This window comes from Trachurus trachurus (genome assembly GCF_905171665.1).
Source record: "Trachurus trachurus genome assembly, chromosome: 4".
Lineage (NCBI taxonomy): Eukaryota > Metazoa > Chordata > Actinopteri > Carangiformes > Carangidae > Trachurus > Trachurus trachurus.
Window position 1 is genome coordinate 14999081 of NC_139898.1, and position 21497 is coordinate 15020577.

General features: G+C 41.4%; 2 protein-coding genes across 2 annotated transcripts; one reads left to right on the forward strand and one right to left on the reverse strand.

Moving 5' to 3' along the window:
* Positions 1–2234: 2234 nt before the first annotated feature.
* On the reverse strand, positions 2235–17675 carry selp (selectin P). Its single transcript, XM_083970108.1, has 31 exons — positions 17640–17675; positions 17448–17520; positions 16929–17333; positions 16668–16772; positions 16376–16567; positions 16066–16257; positions 15786–15971; positions 15481–15666; positions 15166–15357; positions 14885–15070; positions 14499–14678; positions 14258–14387; positions 14137–14164; positions 8355–8373; positions 7612–7709; positions 7459–7522; positions 6995–7381; positions 6794–6901; positions 6514–6699; positions 6223–6414; positions 5591–5776; positions 5274–5459; positions 4939–5124; positions 4632–4817; positions 4320–4505; positions 4009–4194; positions 3667–3852; positions 3250–3438; positions 2968–3156; positions 2661–2786; positions 2235–2546 (listed from the first exon to the last, which is right to left on the reverse strand). Exons 1-31 carry the CDS (start codon positions 17640–17642, stop codon positions 2482–2484), a joined length of 4983 nt encoding a protein of 1660 aa, XP_083826234.1. The 5' UTR covers positions 17643–17675; the 3' UTR covers positions 2235–2481.
* Positions 17676–19616: 1941 nt separating this feature from the next.
* LOC310984615 (14 kDa phosphohistidine phosphatase) lies at positions 19617–20587 on the forward strand. Its single transcript, XM_083969867.1, has 3 exons — positions 19617–19845; positions 20141–20265; positions 20364–20587. The coding sequence occupies exons 1-3, from the start codon at positions 19620–19622 to the stop codon at positions 20454–20456; spliced, it is 444 nt and encodes a 147-aa protein (XP_083825993.1). The 5' UTR covers positions 19617–19619; the 3' UTR covers positions 20457–20587.
* Positions 20588–21497: the final 910 nt, after the last annotated feature.

Here is a 21497-nt window from a genome sequence, read left to right on the forward strand (position 1 = left end):
GAGTGAAGATTGGACTCAGTAAAGACTAGTTTGTCTCCCTCACCCTGCATTGCTCTCTGGTCTCATCATTTATCTCATTGGACAATGCACAGGAAGGTGGCCGTAAAAATACCGCGAATGGGACGTACTGTGACACCATGCAATATACTCTAAATCAGTGGTTATCAGGCTATTAGAGAGTGGATATACAGTATCGTGTACACCTCCATATAAACATAATTCCACAACTGCCTCGTATGCTTTACAATCCCACTGTACAAAACAGGCTCTTTAAACTCTCCTGTGTATGCATGACACTGTCAGACCTCTCTCTTGCTATGTTTGAATGTTAGATTATGAGATTATAACTGTATCTACTAATGTAAATAGCTCTTTGGGTGTGTATTTGTATTTATTCTCACAATTGTGTGTATGCTGTTCACCTTGAATGAACCAACAATGATCAATAAATAATGTTCAAATACTGTGCAAATTGTGGCGCAGTGAGTATAAAGCACAGGCTCATCTGTTTGGATGAAGATGGGGTATTCATGCTGAGGGTTAGAGCCGGGTCAGTCCATCCTCAGTGCTTATCGGTCCGATCTAGGTGACAGGTCAGCGAGGCATCTTCCCCTGGCTGTTAGGTGGATCATCAGATTGTAAAATACTGGGCTATGACAGCAGTATGGGTCAGTGGCAGGTAAGCATCACATCCACGCCGCCATCATCAACGCTCACATTGTGCTCCTCACGGTCAAAGGCCCTCGCTGCATTTTTCTGCCTTTTCCTTCCTCCAGTCAAAGCGGACTGGAAGGGGAAAGGGTGGAGGGGAGGCGACCACCCAGGCACTGTGCCCAGCTGGAATGCACCAATCCTGGGGAAAGAGAGGTTGAGAAAACCCAGGGAGGGGGTTCCAGACAACGGAGGGGCTGAAAGCTGTGTCAGGGGAGAATGCCCAGGGTGACACAGAGATATGAAGCCCCACTGTATGGAGTGCCTCCTTGCCCCAGCCATGAACCCGCTCCTGGACCCATCTCATATATCCCACTATGAAATCAGACCTTGCAGAGCAGAGAGCGCAAGTCAATGGTCAGGAACAATCTAACTGTCTGTCACCGTGGTATGCTACTGCCAACCAGAGCTAAAGAAGTGTGCAGCAGACTATACTGTGTGTGTGTTTCTTTGAGTCTGTCTTTGTATCTGTGTCTGTATCTGTTCTAAGTGTCCACTGGCATGTGCATGTGTGCGTGCTCATGTGTTAGGAGGACTACAACACTCTTTGTTGGAGGGACCCAAGTATCATAATGCATTTCCTTGTTTCTTCAGAGGTAGATGAGGAGAGAAAAGCCAGACTTGAATATCAGGGAACGAAGCCAACGTGGTCACCTGCAGGGCCTTTTCCCGTCTTGTGCGCGAGTCTGTGCACAGTTGGCATGTATATATATGGCTGCCAGCAGCAGTGGGTGGGATGAGAAAAATAATCAAAACGTGATCATACGGTCGCAGCGGGTAGCAATAACCTCATTATTATTCTGACGGTAGCCAAACAGTTTCCTGTCAACAGTTTGGTTATTTATTGCACCCCTAATGCCAGCCATAGGCCACAAACCCTCTGTCTTTTAACCGCTATAATTGGCTTCATGCTGTTGCAGCGCCAAGACAGATGCACACGCTTTGCTGAAGATGCTCCGTTGGCCATTTGCTGCACATATTTCTGCTGCAATTCTGGCACAGCAGCAACTTAAATGTATACAATTAACATTATACAATACATATAATTAATTTAGGACTAAATGTGTAGTAGAAAATATGTATCATCCCTGATATATTATATCATGTCAGCCTTGGATCAAGACAGTTCAGTATTCTGTAGCTACTCTGATTGCTGTAAGTTGCCCCACAATGTTGGATCCATTCCCAGTGTGACACATTGAGCTGCGACTGATAATAGATCACCTCTTCGCCACTCAGTGACAGGAGCTTTCTGGCCATTAAATGTGCTAAATTGACACTTTGAGCCAGTTTGGCAACCTCATAGGTCCTCCACCACCTGACCCCACATTATTGGATCCTATGGAGGAGGTCAAATGTGGGTAAACCAGGCTGCAAAGGAGGGAATGTACCACATCACAGTGGACATTGCTGAAAGTATGCCAGCGCTGATCAAATGCTTAATGTGAAGGAGTGGGTGAGTCAGCTAAGAAAGTGAATAAATAAATGCAACATTTCAAGGATCTTTAAAATTTATTGGCAATTTAAGTGACAAGATACAAGCAGACACAAGACACAAGCAGGCAATTAAGTAAAAGCTGCACACAAACTCTGTAATGTATGGCACTTGCACATTTAAATCACACTTGAACAAAGTTATCAGTTATCAGTATCAAATTATCAAGCTTCAGATAATAATATCATTAATAACAGCAAGAAAATTTGTTTCAGTATTTTGAAATGCGTTGCTTCAAAAATCAAAAGCTTCAAAAGAGATCAAAGAAAAAAAGATCAAGACTCAAATGCTGGATTCTCTCTTTCTTCCCATGATGCCACATCCGATATAATCGCTTTTCCTGTAAAGATCAAGAGATGGGATGGGGAAAAATAATCTGTGTGTGTCACAACAAAATGTTTTCAAATTGTATGAGTATGATGTGTATGTGCAGCATCATTATTGTAGCTTTCACCTCGATTTTTAGGTCGTTTCAAAAGAAACAAAGCCAAACCGGCCAGTCCTATCAGGGCAAGTGGCACAACAATAGAGGCCACCCCGACTGGGCTATTCATCAGCATGGCAGTCCCACTTGGAAGAGCTTGTACAGGAAACACAGAAATGTTCATTAATATGAGTCTGAAACTTTTCTGTCTTGTTCTCACTTTACCTTTCATTATGATGTCTATGATGTCATCAGTCTTTCAGTTAATAAAGAACTACCAAGCAAACACTGGCAATACACTCCTATCCCAGAGAATCAGTTTTAATGAAAATTTTACCTGTGCAGTTTGGCAGACTATCACTCCAAAGCCCAGAGGAGGAGCATAGCAGTGCCTCAGTGCCATTCAAGGAGAATCCACCTGTACATGTAAAAAGACACTCCGAGCCAAAGCTGAAATTCCCCAGAGGGTGGGAGCAGTTCACAGAGAGGGGCAGAGACAAGGCAGGGACGGCCTCACACTGTACCGCTGGAAAGGACAGAAACTGTAATTAGACCAGCTGTTTGAAAACCAGAACAGCAAGACCAAAGTGGTGCATTTAAGATAATGCTGAGCACTCACGCTGGCAAGTGGGTAGATCCTGACTCCAGTCGCCTGAGTGGTTGCATGTCACAGTCGGTGTTCCCCTCAGCCAGAAACCCTCATTACATTCAAAACCACAGCGGGAGTTATAGCTGAATGGAGAGTGTGGATGGCTACAGTTCATTCTTCCTTGTTGTGGAGCTTTGGCCAGTAGGGGGCATGGACGTGCTGCAGATAAAATTAAACCATAACCACCAGCCACTGAACAAACCCCATTGTCTCAAACAAAGAATATTTTACAGACCTAACCACTAATTCCACATAATGGAAGTTAATGACATAGCTTTTCTGTTGCAACATGTAAATACATCTATAAATCCACATAGGAACCCACATCCTAAAACACAAGCATGCAGCAGGGAATAAATGCCAAGTGTTCAGAATTTGATTTATTACCCAGACAGTGGGCTGTTTCTCTGCTCCATGTGCCTGCAGAGGTGCATTCAGTGTCACCTGTACCATTCAGGACAAAACCGTCCGCACAGGTAAACGTGCACCGAGAACCGAAACTGAACTCTCCATGAGGGCCAGAACAGGATACAGAGCCATGAGGGGGAGAGCTCAGAGAAGGACATCTCTTGGCTGCAACAGACAGAAGGAGAGATCAACAAGATATATTAGGGCTTTATTGGACACACTGGAACGCAGAATCTATGACGTGATCTTAAGAGCTCTAATATTGTTTTCTAATCAACAAATAATAAAACTGAGATCTATGTTTTGTTTTGTGTTTTTTACCCAAGCACTGTGGGGTGTCAGTGCTCCATGTGCCCTGAGAGGTGCACTCTGAGTCAGCTGGGCCCTTCAGGACAAAACCCTCCTCACAGGTTGATGTACACCGAGAACCAAAAGTGAAATTTCCATGAGGACCACGGCAGGATAAAGAACCGTGAGGGAGAGTGGTCTGGGTAGGACATCTCTTAGCTGGAATAGACATGCAAGACAGACATTTTAGAGCTGCATGTGGCCAAAGTGAACTAGAAGAGGACATGACAAGGTCTTTCAGTTACATTTGCTTGATTATGTCCTAGACCATGATCATTTATTACCCAAACAAAGTGGGACATCTCTGCTCCATTTGCCCACTGATGTGCAGTTTGTCTCAGCTGTCCCATGTAGCAGGAAACCCTCATCACAGGTTGATGTGCATTGAGAACCAAAGCTGAACTGTCCATGCGGATCTGAGCAGGAAAAGGAGCCATGACGGGGAGAGTTGAGAGTGGGGCATCTCTTAGCTGGGGAACAAATAGACAAAGAGTTTATTCAAATTCAGTCATACTATCACAACAACTACATTGAGAATTGTCTGTTGATATCTATTGAGCAAATTACGATACAAAGATTTTTTATTTATTTTTTACCCAAACAATGTGGGATGTCTGCACTCCACGTGCCCAGAGAGGTGCAGTCAGTGTCACCTGTACCATTCAGGAGAAAACCCTCCTGACAGGCTGACGTGCACCGGGAACGAAAACTGAACTCTCCATGTGGATCGATGCAAAATAAAGAGCCATGGGCAGTAGAGTTCAGAGTGGGACATCTTTTTGCTGAGGGGCAACAGAAAGAGTCCAACAAGATATTCTTATGTTATATGATTAAGTGGTGCCAGCATCTAAGTTAACATCACAGTTAACAGTCAGGATGCCAAAATTTTGCATTTTTCTTTACCAAAGCAGCGTGGGATGTTTGCGCTCCAAGTGCCCAGAGAGGTGCACTCAGTGGTGATGGTCCCATTCAAGAGGAAACCCTCATCACAGGTTGACGTGCACTGAGAACCAAAACTGAAGGGACCATTCGGGCGAGAGCAGGATATGGAGCCATAAAGGGGAGAATCTATGGGATAGCACCTCTTAGCTTGAGGGACAACAGAAGAGGAAATTCCATAAGGTGCACATTTTATATACATAATTGTTGAAAAACAAGTGTTTATTTCAGAGAAATTGTGAGTGATGGGAACAGAATGTGTGGAATACGATTCATCATTTAGTCATCAGTGGCCCTACCCTGGCAGACAGGAAGTGCATGACTCCAGTTGCCATGTGAAGAACATTTTGTCATGTTTGTGCCGATCACATCAAATCCTTTTTCACATTGCACAGTGCATATTGAGCCATAGTTGTACTCTCCCAAAGGTCCTTGGCATTGCACAGAGGCATGGGGTGGGGCCTCTAGACGGTTGCATTGTACCACTGAAGTAAGAAGAAACACTATTACTCACCAGAGCAGTGGGTAGTTTTGTCTTTTTTTCAGAAAACTTGTGTTGCTTACAGGGAACAAATGAATTCTCAGTCACCATGAGAATCACAAATAAGTCCCAAACCTGTGCATGTAGGTGAAGGTTTGCTCCATTTCCCTGAAGCCAGACAGGTGAGTGTACTGTCCCCAGTCAGGTAGTAGCCGTCCTGACAGGTGAAGTCACACTGGGAGCCAAAGGAGAAAGGCTCCACAGTGTCCACACATGTCACGTTGCCAGCATCAAGAAAGAGAATGGGGGAGCACTTTTTCACTGTGGTGCGAGACAGATATCACACAGTCACACTCAATGCAAATCAACATCCTTGTGTAACATACCAGTTTGAACCACTGTGCATTGTGTCTGCTTTCAAACACATAGCATGTGGTGGTGTGAATAATAACGCTGACATAATTTATAGTCAGAGAAAACAGGAACTGCCAACCTACATTAAAACATGATATTGTTTCCCCAACGCAGACATAAATAGGTGTGAAGTAAAGTGGTGACAGGTGTGACCTGCCTCTGATCTGCTGTACTGTCTGGACAGGATGTAGCTGCACTCTGAGTTCAGTAAATTATGTGCAAAAGGTAGCAGTGACAATCTATTACCAGGCGTCAAGCAATACACAAAAAATATGAATGTTCAATATTTTACATTTCTAATCAGGTTTTTTTGGTCAAAATTTCCTATTTCAAGGTAAAGATGATCACTTTACATGTACATGCTGGGACACTGGCAGTCCACTGCCCAGTGTGGTCACAACGCATCTGGCTCTCTCCACTCAGCTCATATCCTTCATCACACCTGATCTCACAGGTGGAGTTGTAGCTGTAAGGCGCAATGGGGTGGCTGCAGGTCATTGCACCTCCACTGATGTTAGTGTGCTTCAGAGCTGGACACTGTTCAACTACAAGAGGAATAAATAAATAAAAAAGAATGTTTTCCTTGTAACTTTGTCACCTGAAATAACAATTATTTTCACATTGTTGTTATACAGTGGCCATACCTTGACACAGGGGAACTGGGTGGTCCCAGTGCCCACTGCTCTGGCACAACAGTTGGGGCGAGCCTAACAAGCGAAAGCCAAGTTCACAGTGGAAACCACAGGAAGAGTTGAAACGATAGGACCCATGGGGATGGGAACAGTCATGAGAACCTTTCTCTGGTTCTGGCAAGGGATTGCATGTGATTGCTAAAGATAAATAACACAAAAATCATGTTTTTAAAAAAAATCTCATTTCAGAGGTCATGGCTGGTCTCAACAAAATGATGACTGTTTCACTCACCCTCCTCACAGCGCTGTCCAAAGAAACCAGGATGACACTGACAAGCATAGCTCCCCACGGTTTCCACACAGTCTGCATGGACACTGCAGGAATCCTGTGTGCAAGTTTCTACATACATACAGACAGAGATTTTAAATGCTATAATAAGACTGTAGGACTCAGTATGTATGTCCAAACAAAACAAAATTGTGAGTGCTTTACCAGAGTAGCATATTGCTCCCTTTTTACTTTGGCATTTCTCATTGTTCCACTTGGCTCTGTCTTCGTTCCTCTTAATGTAAATCTCCACACAGTCCCGATCTGCTAAGTCATCTGGTTCGCCTGTCGCCCAGTTTTGAAATTCGTTAGGCACGACCTTATTAGTTCCTTCCCAGGTCCACACTCCAGCCTCTCTGTGAAAACCTATCCAGTAATATTTTGAATAACGTGGCAGCAGGTTGTCGATGAAGTCATTCTCCTCCTGGGACTGGATGGCCACTATGTCTGTGTAGTGCTCCTGGCACCACTTACGGGCATCACACCATTCTCGTCTTGGGCTGGTGCTGTAGTTGTAGGTCCATGCCTTTGCTCCTCCACCACAGTTCAGGTCTTAGATGAAATGCAAGGACAATGAGTTTAAAGTGAACTTGTGAAGCATGTGCTGTTCATGGATTAAGAAGATTTACCTTGAGTAAAAACAATCAGCGCAACTATCAGCACCATGTGATGCAAACTTGATTCTTGAGACATCTGAAATGAAAAATGTATTTTTTAATTTTTTAAACATAATTGTATGGGATGTGAATTCACAGATTTTACACTCAAAGTTTACAGCTTACCATTAGGTCTGTCTTCAGCCACTCACTGTTGTTGCATGTACTCCACTTTGCTTGCGATGAATAGCAAAACGGCATAAATTGTCCTCCAATGAGTGTGGCTTACTGTAAGCTAATTTTGTAATATCACTTACCATAACTTCCTTTCAGGAAGGGCACCACGACACACACACACACACACACACACACACACACACACACACACACACACACACACACACACACACACACACACACACACACACACACACACACACACACACACACACACTGGCATAATTCCATGACATTTATTAAATTTTGTTCTGATAAAGAAGTAGCAGAATTACTGTAAATGCGTGTTTTGAGATTACGCACATGTTCTAATAATAATACATAGCATACACACACAATTAAACATGTAATATATTAGAGGAAATGATTAACTGTCATCTTGGCATATGCACTGTGCAGGCAGTTATAAAGGTTTATTTATGGACTGTGTACTACAAATAATATGAATAACTACATTTGGATAAATATAGATCTATTCTAATATGTCATAAATTAGGTTCCAGCCCTCCTTTATCCGTTCACCTCACTGGATGGACTCGTCACTTCTTCAGGCTCCCTGTGAGAGACAAGCATTTTGAAACTGACATTTTGACTCCACTTTTTTTTTTTTAAGTCAACATAATAAAACTTGAAGATCCCTTATGCTGCATAAATGGGTGGAGTTGCTTTGGACAAGCAATTTCAACACTGACCTTTGTGTAAGTTTTTTTCCTGTGAGAAATGAACGGACAAACAGATCACTAGTGTTGCAATAGGATTGCATTGTATCTTTAGGTTCTGTGGGGCATAATTGAGAAATAGTTACTTTTTCTACGTTTCATCCAGCAAAAACAGATGCAGCAGAAGGTCGACAAGGCCCCACACCCAGCCATGGCCAGCAGAGCCTGTTTGTAGCCTGAGAAAAAAATAAAAAGCAGTCCCTCCAATTATTATTTAGTCCCCCCCCCCCCTCTTGCTTTTGTCTCTCCTGTTTAATCTGTATGTATGATTGGGCTGGCTCTCATGTCCTTTCTTTTATCTTTTGTATTTCCTTTTTTTTTCAGAGGTCTTCTTTGACTTAGGGAAACACACAATATTTGTTGTGTACTTGTATTGTAAATGGCAATACATTATAATCTAATTTTATCTAATCTAACATTTTACTGTTGGGTTTCATAAAGTCAAAAAGTAAGGTCTTACCCTGTAAAGTGCCCGGGGATAATGTGTATTATGATTTGGCCCTGTACAAATCAAATTGAATGGAATAATAATTCTTTCTAAAACAACTCAGTACCAGTGCTACTGTTGCAATACAAAGTGCAATGGTTACCTTAAAAAAAAAAGCATGAAACAAACTTTCATATTTACTTGTACATGTGGGTCTTGGGCCGCTCCAGTCCCCAGTGGGACCACAGGTAACACTCTGTGAGCCTATCAGCAGGAAGCCTTGGTGGCATTTCAGTTGGCAGGTTGAGTTAAATGCCAATTTTCTTCCAGAGCAGCTAAGGTCTCCATTATCAGGCGGAGGCAGATGGGGGCATTCCACAGCTGTGGGTACAAACAGTTAACAGAGGTTAGAAGGTTAGAGGTTAACAGGGGTACAGTTATGTAATGTCTTACATTTACTTTCTATTGTGAAGAGGACACATTTTCTAGACCACATAAAAGCTGAGGTAAGTAATTTTGATCGGTATTCTGAACATGATCCTCATCCTGGCCTCGGGATACAAAGGAAACAGATGGAGTTGCTTATGACTGTGCTAAAAACACATGTTTTTTCTTTTACCCAAGCAGTGTGGGAGGCCTGCACTCCATGTGCCCTGAGAGGTGCACTCTGTGTCAGCTGTCCCTTTCAGCAGAAAACCCTCCTCGCACGTTGACGTGCAGCGGGAACCAACACTGAAGTCTCCATGTGGATGAATGCAAAATAAGGAGCCATGGGCAGTAGAGTTCAGAGTGGGACATCTTTTAGCTGACGGGTGAAGGGAGAGTGGAAGAGTCCAAATAAGTAACAAAGTAATGAGAAGTAATGTAGTGAAGAAGAGCAGTGTGAGTCAGTGAGTGAGCGAGGCCACAGGGGGCAGAGGTAGCGGAGTATCAGACTCAGGCAGACAATAACTTTAAAAATGAAAAAAGCAGGAACAGAACAGTCCAGAAACTCACATGAGTGGAACAACAAAAACAACATCAACAATTAGGAGCTGCGATTAACTAATTAATCTGCAGACTGAGAGGATTTGCTGAGCTAGGAGGAAATTGACTATTTGCTCATTGTTCAAGCGCATATGGTTGCATGTACATATACTGTACGGTTTAATATGTTAGCACTATATGTTGTATAAGATGAAGAATTTTGTCAGGTAAATTTTCCATTATTATCATTATCTTTGCTGTGCAAGAAAAGAAAGCTTGACAGGTGTAGTAGCAGTAAGATTATTCTAAAATAGGTAGGCTATAGATTTTTTAAAGATCATTTCAGAACATTTTTTATATGCATATACATTGAAAGAATTATGCACTCTGAAATAATTGTATTTTAAAATGGCAAACAGTCACAGCCACCAAAAGCATTTTTTGTCTCACCCATTTGGCATCTGTCTCCCGTGAAGCCATCTTCACAGTCACATGTTATGTTATTTATGATCTCCTTGCATGTTCCTCTGCCACATGATGTTGCATTACATTGGGCTGTCAAGAGAAAGTATAGTACTGAAATCACTATTGTTCATGAAACTCTAACAAGTTTTAAAAACAGCTTAACTTACCTTCATAACAAACAGGGTATTTTTCATTGGAACATTTCTCATCATTCCACTTCCCTCGGTTTTTTCCTGCTTTGACATAGATTTCCACACAAAACTCTGTGATGTGATCGTTATTTGGCTCATTTTCTGCCCATGACTCATTACCAACCCATGTGCTGTTATTCCCAACCCAGGTCCATGTTTCATTCTTGTGTTTTTTGGTGATTCCAATCCAATAATATGGACTTCTGTCTTTCTCCGGCAGGAATTTGACCAGATCCTCATTCTCGCACTGGCTCTGGATTACCACCATGTCTGTGTGATTGTCCTGGCAAAACTGCCTGGCCTCGGTCCAGTTCATAGTTGTATTTGAGTAATGATATGTCCAGCACATAGTAGTTCCAACCAGTGAGCTACCTGAGAGGGGAACAAGATGACAATTTGCCATCAGAAGTGAAAGGCTTAATGCCAATTTAGCAACTCTATAGTATTAAAATTTAAACTCACCAAGGAGGAGGAAGAGTGTCCACTTCATTTCAGTGACCTACAGATAACAGTTGTTTGCTTGAAGAAAAAAGAAAAAGAAAATGAATACCACAATGTAAAAAATATTGAATAAGAAAAGATTTACGAACACAGGGTTGATATTGTAGCCTGATATGTTAACAAAATGTTACTAAACATATATCATAATCTTTCTCATTAGAAACGAAAATCACTACACCACAGTGGTACAAAAAGTGAGTGTTAGTGGCCTGACCAGGGATCAGTGTCAGGCTTTTATATTTCTGTTCTGGCGGTACAGTCCCACATTATCATACAATCCCTGGATGTTTACTGTACAGAGTGAATGTATGTGATGAAGGACTGGTTTAATGAGTTATTATACACAAACCAATTTTGGGGGGAAATGCTACTTTCTTTTGGTAAAGGTGGGATCAGGGAAAGATTACTCACTCATGCATGAAAGAAAAAATCTATGAAAGGGAATATGAACCAAAAAACCCAGAAAACTATTTAGATGGAACTTATTTTATTCTTATTACTGTAATTTGAAAAATACAGTAGGCCTACCTGTAAAATCCTGAAATCCTCATTGTGTGAATGAACTGACATGTATTTATGGAAAGACCCCCTTAAATGTATGACATGAAGGGCTGCTTTACACACACAAGAACAGCTAAGAGAACAAAAAATTGAGGCTTCAACCTGTTGCTCGGTCATAGCTACAGGATCAAATTCAAGTCCTTCAGGTCAAGACTCACAATTGTGCAGACAAAGAGAGAAACATAATCATCTCTCTCTAGACACTTATATTAATGAGCTGTCATCTACAGTAATGTGGTGTACTGTAGTGTGTGTGTGTGTGTGTGTGTGTGTGTGTGTGTGTGTGTGTGTGTGTGTGTGTGTGTGTGTGTGTGTGTGTGTGTGTGTGTTGGACTTTGACAATAAACATCCTAACATCCTAGTTTCAGATGTTTCAAATTACCTGCAAAACCTCAGCCTGCCCACAGACGTTACCATGGCCGTGCTGAGTTTTTTACTATGCGACATACTGTACATGAGGGATACATTTATATGGGAGAAAGGGGTCTACTGTACCTACCCTGCAAACTCCTTCCATTTAAGAAAAAAACTATACCTATTGGCAAAATCTTTATATGGAACTGTAGACCTTGCTGAACATGTAGGCTATGTCATTTTGGTGTAGTGACGAAAAAAGAAAGTTGTGGAAATGTTAGCGAGTTTAAAAAAAAGGGCAGCTGGGTGGCATTACGGTAGCATCACCCAGAGGCTCATTCTGTAAGTCTCTCTGCTTTTTAAAGCACATTTTCTGAGACGATAACTTTGTCTACATGGTAATCAGATTTTTTTTTGCTGGGAAATGTATTGTGAGGTGTTAAGGAGGAGCTACAGAGATTTTTTCAGATAAGATTTAGACTTTCTCCAATTATATCACCCACTCCCGAATATTCTCCAATAGCCATGTCCATTATGAAATCAAAATTTGTCTGAAATGATTATGAACTGAACAATGATTAAAAATAAAAATAAAAAACAATGGTAGAAGATATGAAAAAGTTGAACAGAAAATGAATAGTTGAAAGTCTTTAGTCATGAATGTTTTAAAAGTTGAAAGAAGTTAGCAGCTGAATTTTTAAGTATGGCCTAGTTGAAGTTATCGGAGGCTGAAGTTTTGACGAGTTTTAACATCTTCTCCATTGGAATCTATTGTAAAAAAAAAAAAAAAAAAGATGCAGAAAATGGGGACATTGTAACAATGATATGAAATAGGAAATCAAGCACAAGGTTTTGATATGAATTGTTTTGATCTTACAAAGAATGTAGAAGTAGTTAGACTCTGAAAGAGTGTACGGAAGACGTCAGAATGATGAAAAAGAAGAATAGTGTGTTGAATGCCTCCAGCATTCACACTAACAGATTGTCTCACCTTGGGCTCAGTCACTCCTCACTCAGCTAAACTCCAAGCGCTCGTAGCAGACGTGTGAGTGCAAATTGTGCAATTGGAGTCAGTCGCCAGTCAAGAATAGACTGTAGATGTGCAAAATCACCCAAATTCACAATATATAATTGCCAGTTCAAGGATCGGGGAGGGGAGATTGTTTTTCCATACTTCCCACTCATTCAGCTTTGGCAGTGGGCAAAAACACTTAGGCAGCAAGCCAAAGTCTTATAATGATGGAGAAAACCCTGAAATTAGCATTTTCAGTATCCTACACAGATGTTTTTTAGCGATACAGCTACTTTGCATCCGGACCGGTGATGAACCCAAGTTAACATAGAAACAGAGGGCCCACACTGTCGCCTCCAGTCTGATGTAAGATATCAGATTTATTTCTGTTCTCACTTAAGTGCTGACACAGAAGTCTCTAAACTCATTGAGGCAAACAATGGTGATGATCTGACGCCTTGCATATCTCACACTATTGTGCTCTGTCCTGGGCCCTATAATGGAATGACAAGAGGTCGTGTTGTATTTGTAAATGGGTCTTCCTGGTCTCCTGAAAAAACACATGATGCCCTGCATTATCAGGGTTAATGTCACTGCTCAAAGTGTGAGAATATACTTTGAATTGTGTGTGGACTTCATGGCTTGACCTTTGTGAACCAGCATTGTTACACAGTAATAACCTATATCTTAAATATATCTTTATGAACAGGAACACTGGAAGACGCATGAAACAACCAAAAGCGAATGATGGTTTGAAGTTTTATTATGAATAAACGTCAGCACTGCTTCAAACATACATAAATACCAGTGAACATTTCAAATGCATTAAACATCAAGTAAATAAATAGCATATAAATACAGAAATTAATACATTGAAATTTTTCACAGTTCTGCAATAACATGGCTTCCACCCACAATATTATGCGGTATTTACAGTGGATAGAGCCATGCACCTTTCCAGCATTTTCATAAACCTGTTGAACAATATGTTCCATATCAAACTCCCTCAGGGAGGAAATACATGCTTGAATAACATTAAAGAGCAAATAAATGATATTTTCTAAATGAAAATTCAACAAAAGCATGATGCAGCCATTAAATGCAAAGGTGTAAAAGAAAACATTTTCTTACATCATTGACATTGCTGACATACTGGGTTTTCCTATCAACAAGAAGTCATTGTCTAGCCACACACTTATGTTTTAGATATACTATATATAGTTGCTTCTGGAGATTATCACAGTTTTATATGAGGCTGTCAGTGCTGTTTTTGTAGACCTGTGGTGGAGCCTCTATGTCAGAGTTGCTGTAAGGAAAGAAAAAGAAGAGGATGAGCACTGAAATTCAAAATGTTTTTCAAAATAATCTATGATTGAAGAAAAGTGAAAGCTTATCTCACCTATTCAGCTCAAACTTGTTTGCCTTGTTCTTCAGTTTTCTCAGGACCCACATGGCAACAGACAGACCACTTAACAAAGCGCCTCCTGTGGCCACACCAGACACGATGGCAGTAGCCTCAGACGGGGAAACTGTGGAAACATAATCAAATGTGAATTATTTGACCCTTAAAAGGCAAAGTTGCATTTAAATATTTGAATCATCCAAATTTCTTATAACATTTCTTGTTTTCTTTGTTTTACCTTGGCAGATGGGTCTCTCTCCCGTCCAGTTGCCGTGATGATCACAAGTCAGCAGCTCATGCCCATCTAATGAGTAATCTTGACTGCATGTGAAGGAGCACTGAGAGCTGAATTCTGGCTGATTGTCTGAGCAGTTGATGTGACCGTTTTCAGGAGCCTCAAGCAATGGGCAACGTACAGCTGAAAAGAGAGCAAGAATGTAGATCTTAAACATCACATATAACTCATGAGAAACAAAATCAGAGCATGAATAGGCTGTGACAAAGCTATTACGTAGTTTTGTTTTTACAGATTTGTGAGAATGTGGTATTATCACAAAAGCACAGAATGAGAAAAGTCTTATAAGGATTAAGATGGTTTTCATTATATTCAAAGTGTGCCCTCACCTTCACAGCGTGGCATTCTCCCACTCCACTCAGCTGCTGATGTGCACGTCACATCGCTCTCTCCCACCAGCCGGTAGCCTGAGGCACAGCTGAAGCTGCAGGTGTTTCCGTAGATGAACCTCATATCCTCATCTCCACAGTTGACAGAACCATGTTCTAGTTCCTCAATAGGAGCGCACTGGACAGCTGCAAAACAGAGGGGGGACAGTAGAGGTCAGCACCTGCAGTGGAATGGGGACTATAAATGCTGCAAGGTAAAGACATAAAACATTTGTGCGTACCAACACAAGTTGGTTGTGGGGCATTCCAGCTTCCTGATGCTTCACATTGCAGAGTGTTAGATGGAGACCCAGTTAGTTCAAAGCCTTCATCACAAGTAAATACACGGATGGACTGGTAGCTGGAGGGACCCAGAGGATCAGATGGCTCCATGGATCCTCTTGCTGGATGGGACAACTCCGGACACTGAACCACTGTGGAAGAAAACCATCAAAAACACATTACAGTATGTCCCATCACTGAGAACATAAAACTGTTCCTCTGAATTTAGCTACTTGAAAACAAACCATTGGAATACATGTGATATGCTTGCGTACCTTTGCAGGTAGGTGTGGATGTATTCCACTGCCCATCCTCAGAGCACTGAATGGTGTGCTCTCCCTGCAGTTCAAAACCGGCTTCACAGCTGAAGCTGCAGGTGGAGCCTGGGCTATGATCAGTAGATGATGTGCTGCACTTGGAGATCAGGTAAGCATTTCCCTTTGGATTTTGGCAAGTGATGGCTATCACAAAAAAAACACACAAAACAAGTAACATTTAGCATGTTTGTCAGAAAGGCACAGAATGAGAAAATCTTATAGGCATAAAGATGGTTTCCATTATATTTAAAGTGTGCCCTCACCTTCACAGCGTGGCATTCTCCCACTCCACTCAGCTGCTGATGTGCACGTCACATCGCTCTCTCCCACCAGCCGGTAGCCTGAGGCACAGCTGAAGTTGCAGGTGTTTCCGTAGATGAACCTCATACCCTCATCTCCACAGTTGACAGAACCATTTTCTAGTTCCTCAATAGGAGCGCACTGGACAGCTGCAAAACAGAGGGGGAACAGTAGAGGTCAGCAGCTGAAGTGGAATGTAGACAAAGATGCTACAAGGTAAAAACATAAAACATTTGTGCGTACCAACACAAGTTGGCTGTGGGGCATTCCAGCTCCCTGACTCTTCACATTGCAGAGTGTTAGATGGGGACCCAGTTAGTTCAAAGCCTTCATCACAAGAAAATACACGGGTGGACTGGTAGCTGGAGGGACCCAGAGGATCAGATGGCTCCATGGATCCTCTTGCTGGACGTGACAACTCTGGACACCGAACCACTGTGGAAGAAAGGACCATCAAAAACACATTACAGTATGTCCCACCACTGAGAACATAAAACTGTTCTTCTGATTTTAGCTACTTGAAATCAAAGTTTCTCAATTTGTCTCAACTCACGTTCACATGTGGGAGGCTGCGCTGACCACTCTTTTGAGGCTGTGCATCTCAGGGGTGTTGGCTCACTCAGCTTGTATCCTTTCTCACAGGAATACTTGCACGAAGAGTTGTAGGAAAAATCACCATACTTATGAGTGCAAGTGAAATTTCCATTAACTGGCTCAGTCACTTCATCTTTGTCGCACTTAACAACTGCAAGCAAAGAAAACAAGAGAATTAGATGTCAAGTCCTGTCTGTATGTGACTTACAGTGAGGTGAACAAGTAGCCTACAAGATCATAGCGTTTCTTACCATGCTCACACCTCTCTCCATAAAAGCCTTCAAAACAAGAACACATGTGGCTGTTGATGGTTTCGACACATTCTCCATAGACGCATGAGTCACTCTTACAGGCAGCTGGGGGAGAGAAGAAGAGGTTATTTTCTTTCTAACTTTTCAATAACACCATTAGAACATAATTTGAAACAATTTAATCTCTGGACTTCCTAATTCTGAGCAAGAATTCTAAAAATAAGGCATCTTAAATCAGCAGCTGCTGAAACTTTAGCTCACCTGTGTAGCAGAGAGCTGTCTTCCAATTGTTGCACCTTTCATCGTTCCACTTCCCAGGCTCCTTATCCCTTTTGATGTACATCTCCACGCAGTCTTCACTAACTCCTGTGTTTTGTCCATTCTTGCCATTGTTTGGTTCACCCTTTGCCCAGTTGGTTGCTTCTGCTGTCAGAGCCTTGTTGGTGCCGACCCAGGTCCAGATGTTATTGATCTTGCGGATCCCGATCCAGTAGTAGCCAGATTTCCTTGGTAGATAGATGTTGAGATGCTGAATCTCATCCTGGTTCTGGATGGCAACCATGTCCGTGTAGTGCTCCTGGCACCAGGCTCTAGCATCCTGCCAGGTCATCTTGTCGTTAGAGTAGTAGTAAGACCAGCACTCTACACTGGTCCACATGCACAGCACTGAGGATAGAGGACAGGTCATATATATAAGAGGAAGGAAGAGTTTTGGAAAAGTAACATTTGATAAAGAAAATCTTTAAAGTGGGATACTAAAGGCTCGTTGCAGTCACATACTTGAGAAAAGAAGCGTCAAGCTGATCCATGAGTTCTTAGATCCACGGGTCTGAGGTAATCCAGAGCAGAACTCCTACAAAAATGATGTGAAAAAGGATAAATTGATACATTGATCATCATGGACTAAAACTAAAGAATACAGTACATTTACATGAAATGCAACTGCATTTACAGTGATGCCTTCATACTCACCATTTTTAGTTTGTCTGTGTAATAACCTAGAGAAGAATCTTAGTATAGTCTGCGTGTATCAGAGGATGAGACAATTCTGAGCTTGGTGTGCTGAGGGAGCCAGTTTTAAAGCATCTCAGAGAGCAGGGGGGGCTCACATAACAATAGGGTTTTTCTTTGGAAATTCCCACAGCCGCTTCACTACAACTACACCCCACCAGGGGGGCTTGGACACTTTCCCTCTTGGTTTTGATGTCCTTACTATAAAGCCAATAATCCTTTGTTTTAGATGGAATTTCCTGTTTATAATACTATTATCATCATCACTGTCTCTTGTGGAAAATGAGTGCTGCATTTAAGTTAACTTTGAGTTTTACTTGAGTATTTCATTTTTGGCTACTGCTAATACTTTCACTTGTAATGTATTTACTATTACTTTTTCCTTGTAGTTATAATTAGTCCCTTTACTTAGGCAAAAAAATATACGTGCCAAATATGGCAATGTGCTGACAGTCTACTACTGCAAAATTTAGCACATGAAGCACAGACAAAATAAATAAATGCCCAATTAAGAGCTCACATTTTCTGGGAAGGATCATATCACAAAACACATATGTGTCAAATGAAAAGTGATTAAGGGGGGGAAGTTGCAGTCTTGGAAACTGTGAAATCCTGTGAGCTGATAAAGTGCTTGAGAACTACCTCCAAAATGATTCACACTGTGTCTCTCTATTTAGGTTTGAACCTTACAGAGTGTTTTCTTTTTCACAGCTAATGGGACTCTATTGTGTCTGTAAATTAATTTGGATTGTGATTCAGTGAGAATGATTCAGTCTGGATGTGTTAGATGTACATGTTGTTCCAACAGACAATGAAAAGACTGGAACTTACTTTTGACAGTTCTGAAAAATAAAAACAATTGACATGTCGTGTCAAAGGATGTGCTCATCAAAAGACGAGAGGTAGGAAAAACACAATGCTGAGGCTGCTAACAAATTTTTTTACTGGTCTTTTTTATGAGTGTCCAGAGACAGGAAATGTGCGGTGCGAGAGCAGAGGCGCCTGCCGGCTGCATCAGTTTCTAGAAGTGATAGTTCATATCCTTCCTTTTTGACCTGCACAAGCACAAGACACAACTGCTGCTATGTGACACCTCTTAACCTCCACTCTTTCCCTGAAAAATAATACAAACTCTATAATTAACTCATACAGAACAAGACTCAAGGGAAAGACTCAATTCCAGGTTTAGTGAATTTAACCCACACCCTCCTCCTAACATTAATTAAGCAATTGGTAGATATGCAGAAGTAGTATGGATGATAGGCTACTACAACTATGACATTACTACAAGACAAAAAGTATTTGTGTAGGCTACAGAATAATATAAAAAAAACTGGGTAGGCTAATCCATTTTTGCATGAGCACTTTGTTTCCATTTACAATCAGCCATTCACTAACTCTGTCTCCACTGTCTTATTTGCCATTTTAAAGGAAGAAACTCTTTCCTGTGGAGTGGTTTGTGACAATCCAGTGAACTTTGGAGGGTTTTTGTTATGTTTTTTGGCTCCACATTAAAGGCTGCAGGAAGGATTACAGGCTCCAGAGATCATTCAGCGACCAGGAGTTGAAGCACTTACGGCAAAACATCCATCCGGTTGTCTTCTGAAGTAGGCTAGTGTTGGACTAAAAACTGCGTCAGAACCAATCTCTGATGATAAACACCCGTTTTTCTGAAGACGGTATGCCTAGATGTCAAATCAAATAGAAGAATAAAAAAAGACTCTGAAAGTTGAAGAAAATGATATGACAACATTGCTGGTCTCTTCTCTTTTGCATAAACTGGGTAGGCCTAGGCTATAAACTGCAGTGCAATCGACTGCTTGATTTCAGGGTTTGAGGACAAAACAGTTTCGCGTCGCTGCCACTAGGAGACGCGAGCGCGCGAACAAGCTGCAAATGATCTGTCCCTTTAAGACAGGAAATAGACGTCCTGATCGCACCATGTTGTTGTCTGTCGTCGGTACAGGTCGTCGAGCCGTCTATGGTCTCAGACGGACGGTCTCCGGTGTGCTGACTAAAGCTACAATGGCAGACGCTCTGGCAAAAATCCCCGACGTGGAGATTGATCCAGAGGGAACATTTAAGTACATACTGGTCAGAGTGAAAGTGAAAGATGGCGATGCCCACAAAGATATTGTCCGAGGCACAAAAAGTGCAGAGTATCACAGTAAGTTTGTAACTGCAGTTTGCTACTGAGCAGCGGCAGGTGCGTCAGTTCAGTGTGCAAGCCAGAATTTATTTGCGCAGTCTGCAGCAGTGTCTGCAAACATCCATAAATGCTGCACAGACCAGGCAGATGTAAGACCTGCTAATCTTCATGTCTTCCTTGATCTGCTCATTGCATTAAAAAAAACAAAAAACCCCAAACAACCCTGAAGGCTGTGATGGCAAAGTAACTTTTAACTTTAAACAAAACTGTCTAAATAAACAAGATTGTATCTTCTGACTTGAATTATCTGCAGATCACATATTTGAGAAGGTCAGCCCAGCTGTGGAGGCCTTGGGGATGGAGTGTAAATGTCTTGGAGGTGGGAAGATAGAGCACAACAGCCAAGAGAAAAAACTGAGGGTGTTTGGAGAGTCAACTGTAAGTGCATTCCTTTTTTGGCAGGACATTAAGAGAAATGAAAATAGTGATAAAAGTATGTGATTATACACTACTCATGGTTTCTACCTCATTTTCAGGGCTTTGGCAAAGCAGACCACTCTGTGTCTGTAGAGAAGTTGAAGAGTGCCTACAGCAACTATGAAATCACCTGTTCTGATGACAAAAAATAGAGTTTAAAGCTGCATCATGCCTGCTGTTATTTATCACTTCTAAAAAAGAACAATAAGAAAAACACAGTAATGTTTTGACTTATTTGACTCAGCCTCTGTACAACCATTCAAATACACCAGTCTGCATTTAACTTTCTGTGTTTGGATTCCTTGAATTTGGGACTGAATGAGTCAGTTTTACTTTTAGTTTTATAAATGGGTTTTACAAGAATTAGCGGCCGAGTGCCAAGCGTAAAGTCCATACCGGAACGGGTGAGTCAGTTGGAATCATGAACATTTCCTGTTACCATGAGGGAAAGTCTCTTGTGGGTGTAGACTGATAAGGACTTCCACTTGTTCCACGATAAACTCACCAAATTTCACTGCTCTCCACTGATAAAAACGATAGAATAATAAATAAAAGCCAAGGACCTTGAAATCAAAGACAATATAACGAAAACAATAATAGCTACAGAATGATTAAGGCCAATGTAGAAATTAAAACAATGCTCCAGGCTGTTGAAACAAGCTTTCCATTTTTTGTACTGCATAAAAATCCCCTGGAACGTGAGATGTAGCGCAAAAAAAAAAGCTGAACTTTCACTATCTCATGAGAAAACAAGCCAAAGCCAATATTGTGGCTTTATGTGACTGTACTTGGGCGCTTTGACCATGAAAACATGTTTGCATTTAGCAGTTGTTTTTGAGACATTTGAGTGTAGTAAGTATCTCTAAAATTATTAAGAACTGTCAAATGGGAACCATGAATGTCTGCAGAGGAGAAGACAAAGCAACAAATGTAGGATTCATCCTCTATAGGCACCATTAATATGTATCTGTAATTTAATACCATAACAGTTGTTGGGATTGGGAAGTGAATGGAATAATCAATTCTCCTAAAATGCAAATGTCATGAGAAAGATCATATTCAAACTATATTTTCAATATAGTTCTCTTTTTCCAAAAGTGTGATAATCACAAATCAGAAAGCCTGCACTGTAGGGATGTCACGATTATAGATTTTCTTGGTATGATTCTTGTCAGAGAAATAATCACGGTATT

Bases quoted from the DNA above. Each gene is read 5' to 3' on its own strand.
- selp (XM_083970108.1), bottom strand. The intron at 16,258-16,375 runs GTGAGTTGAGAC...TTTCTTCCACAG, and splicing joins GCAGCCTCCCACATGTGAAC to TGGTTCGGTGTCCAGAGTTG. The intron at 7,382-7,458 runs GTAAATCTTCTT...ATTTCATCTAAG, and splicing joins GCTGATTGTTTTTACTCAAG to ACCTGAACTGTGGTGGAGGA.
- LOC310984615 (XM_083969867.1), top strand. From the start codon at position 19,620: ATGTTGTTGTCTGTCGTCGGTACAGGTCGTCGAGCCGTCTATGGTCTC. The intron at 19,846-20,140 runs GTAAGTTTGTAA...AATTATCTGCAG, and splicing joins AAAAAGTGCAGAGTATCACA to ATCACATATTTGAGAAGGTC. The intron at 20,266-20,363 runs GTAAGTGCATTC...CCTCATTTTCAG, and splicing joins GGGTGTTTGGAGAGTCAACT to GGCTTTGGCAAAGCAGACCA.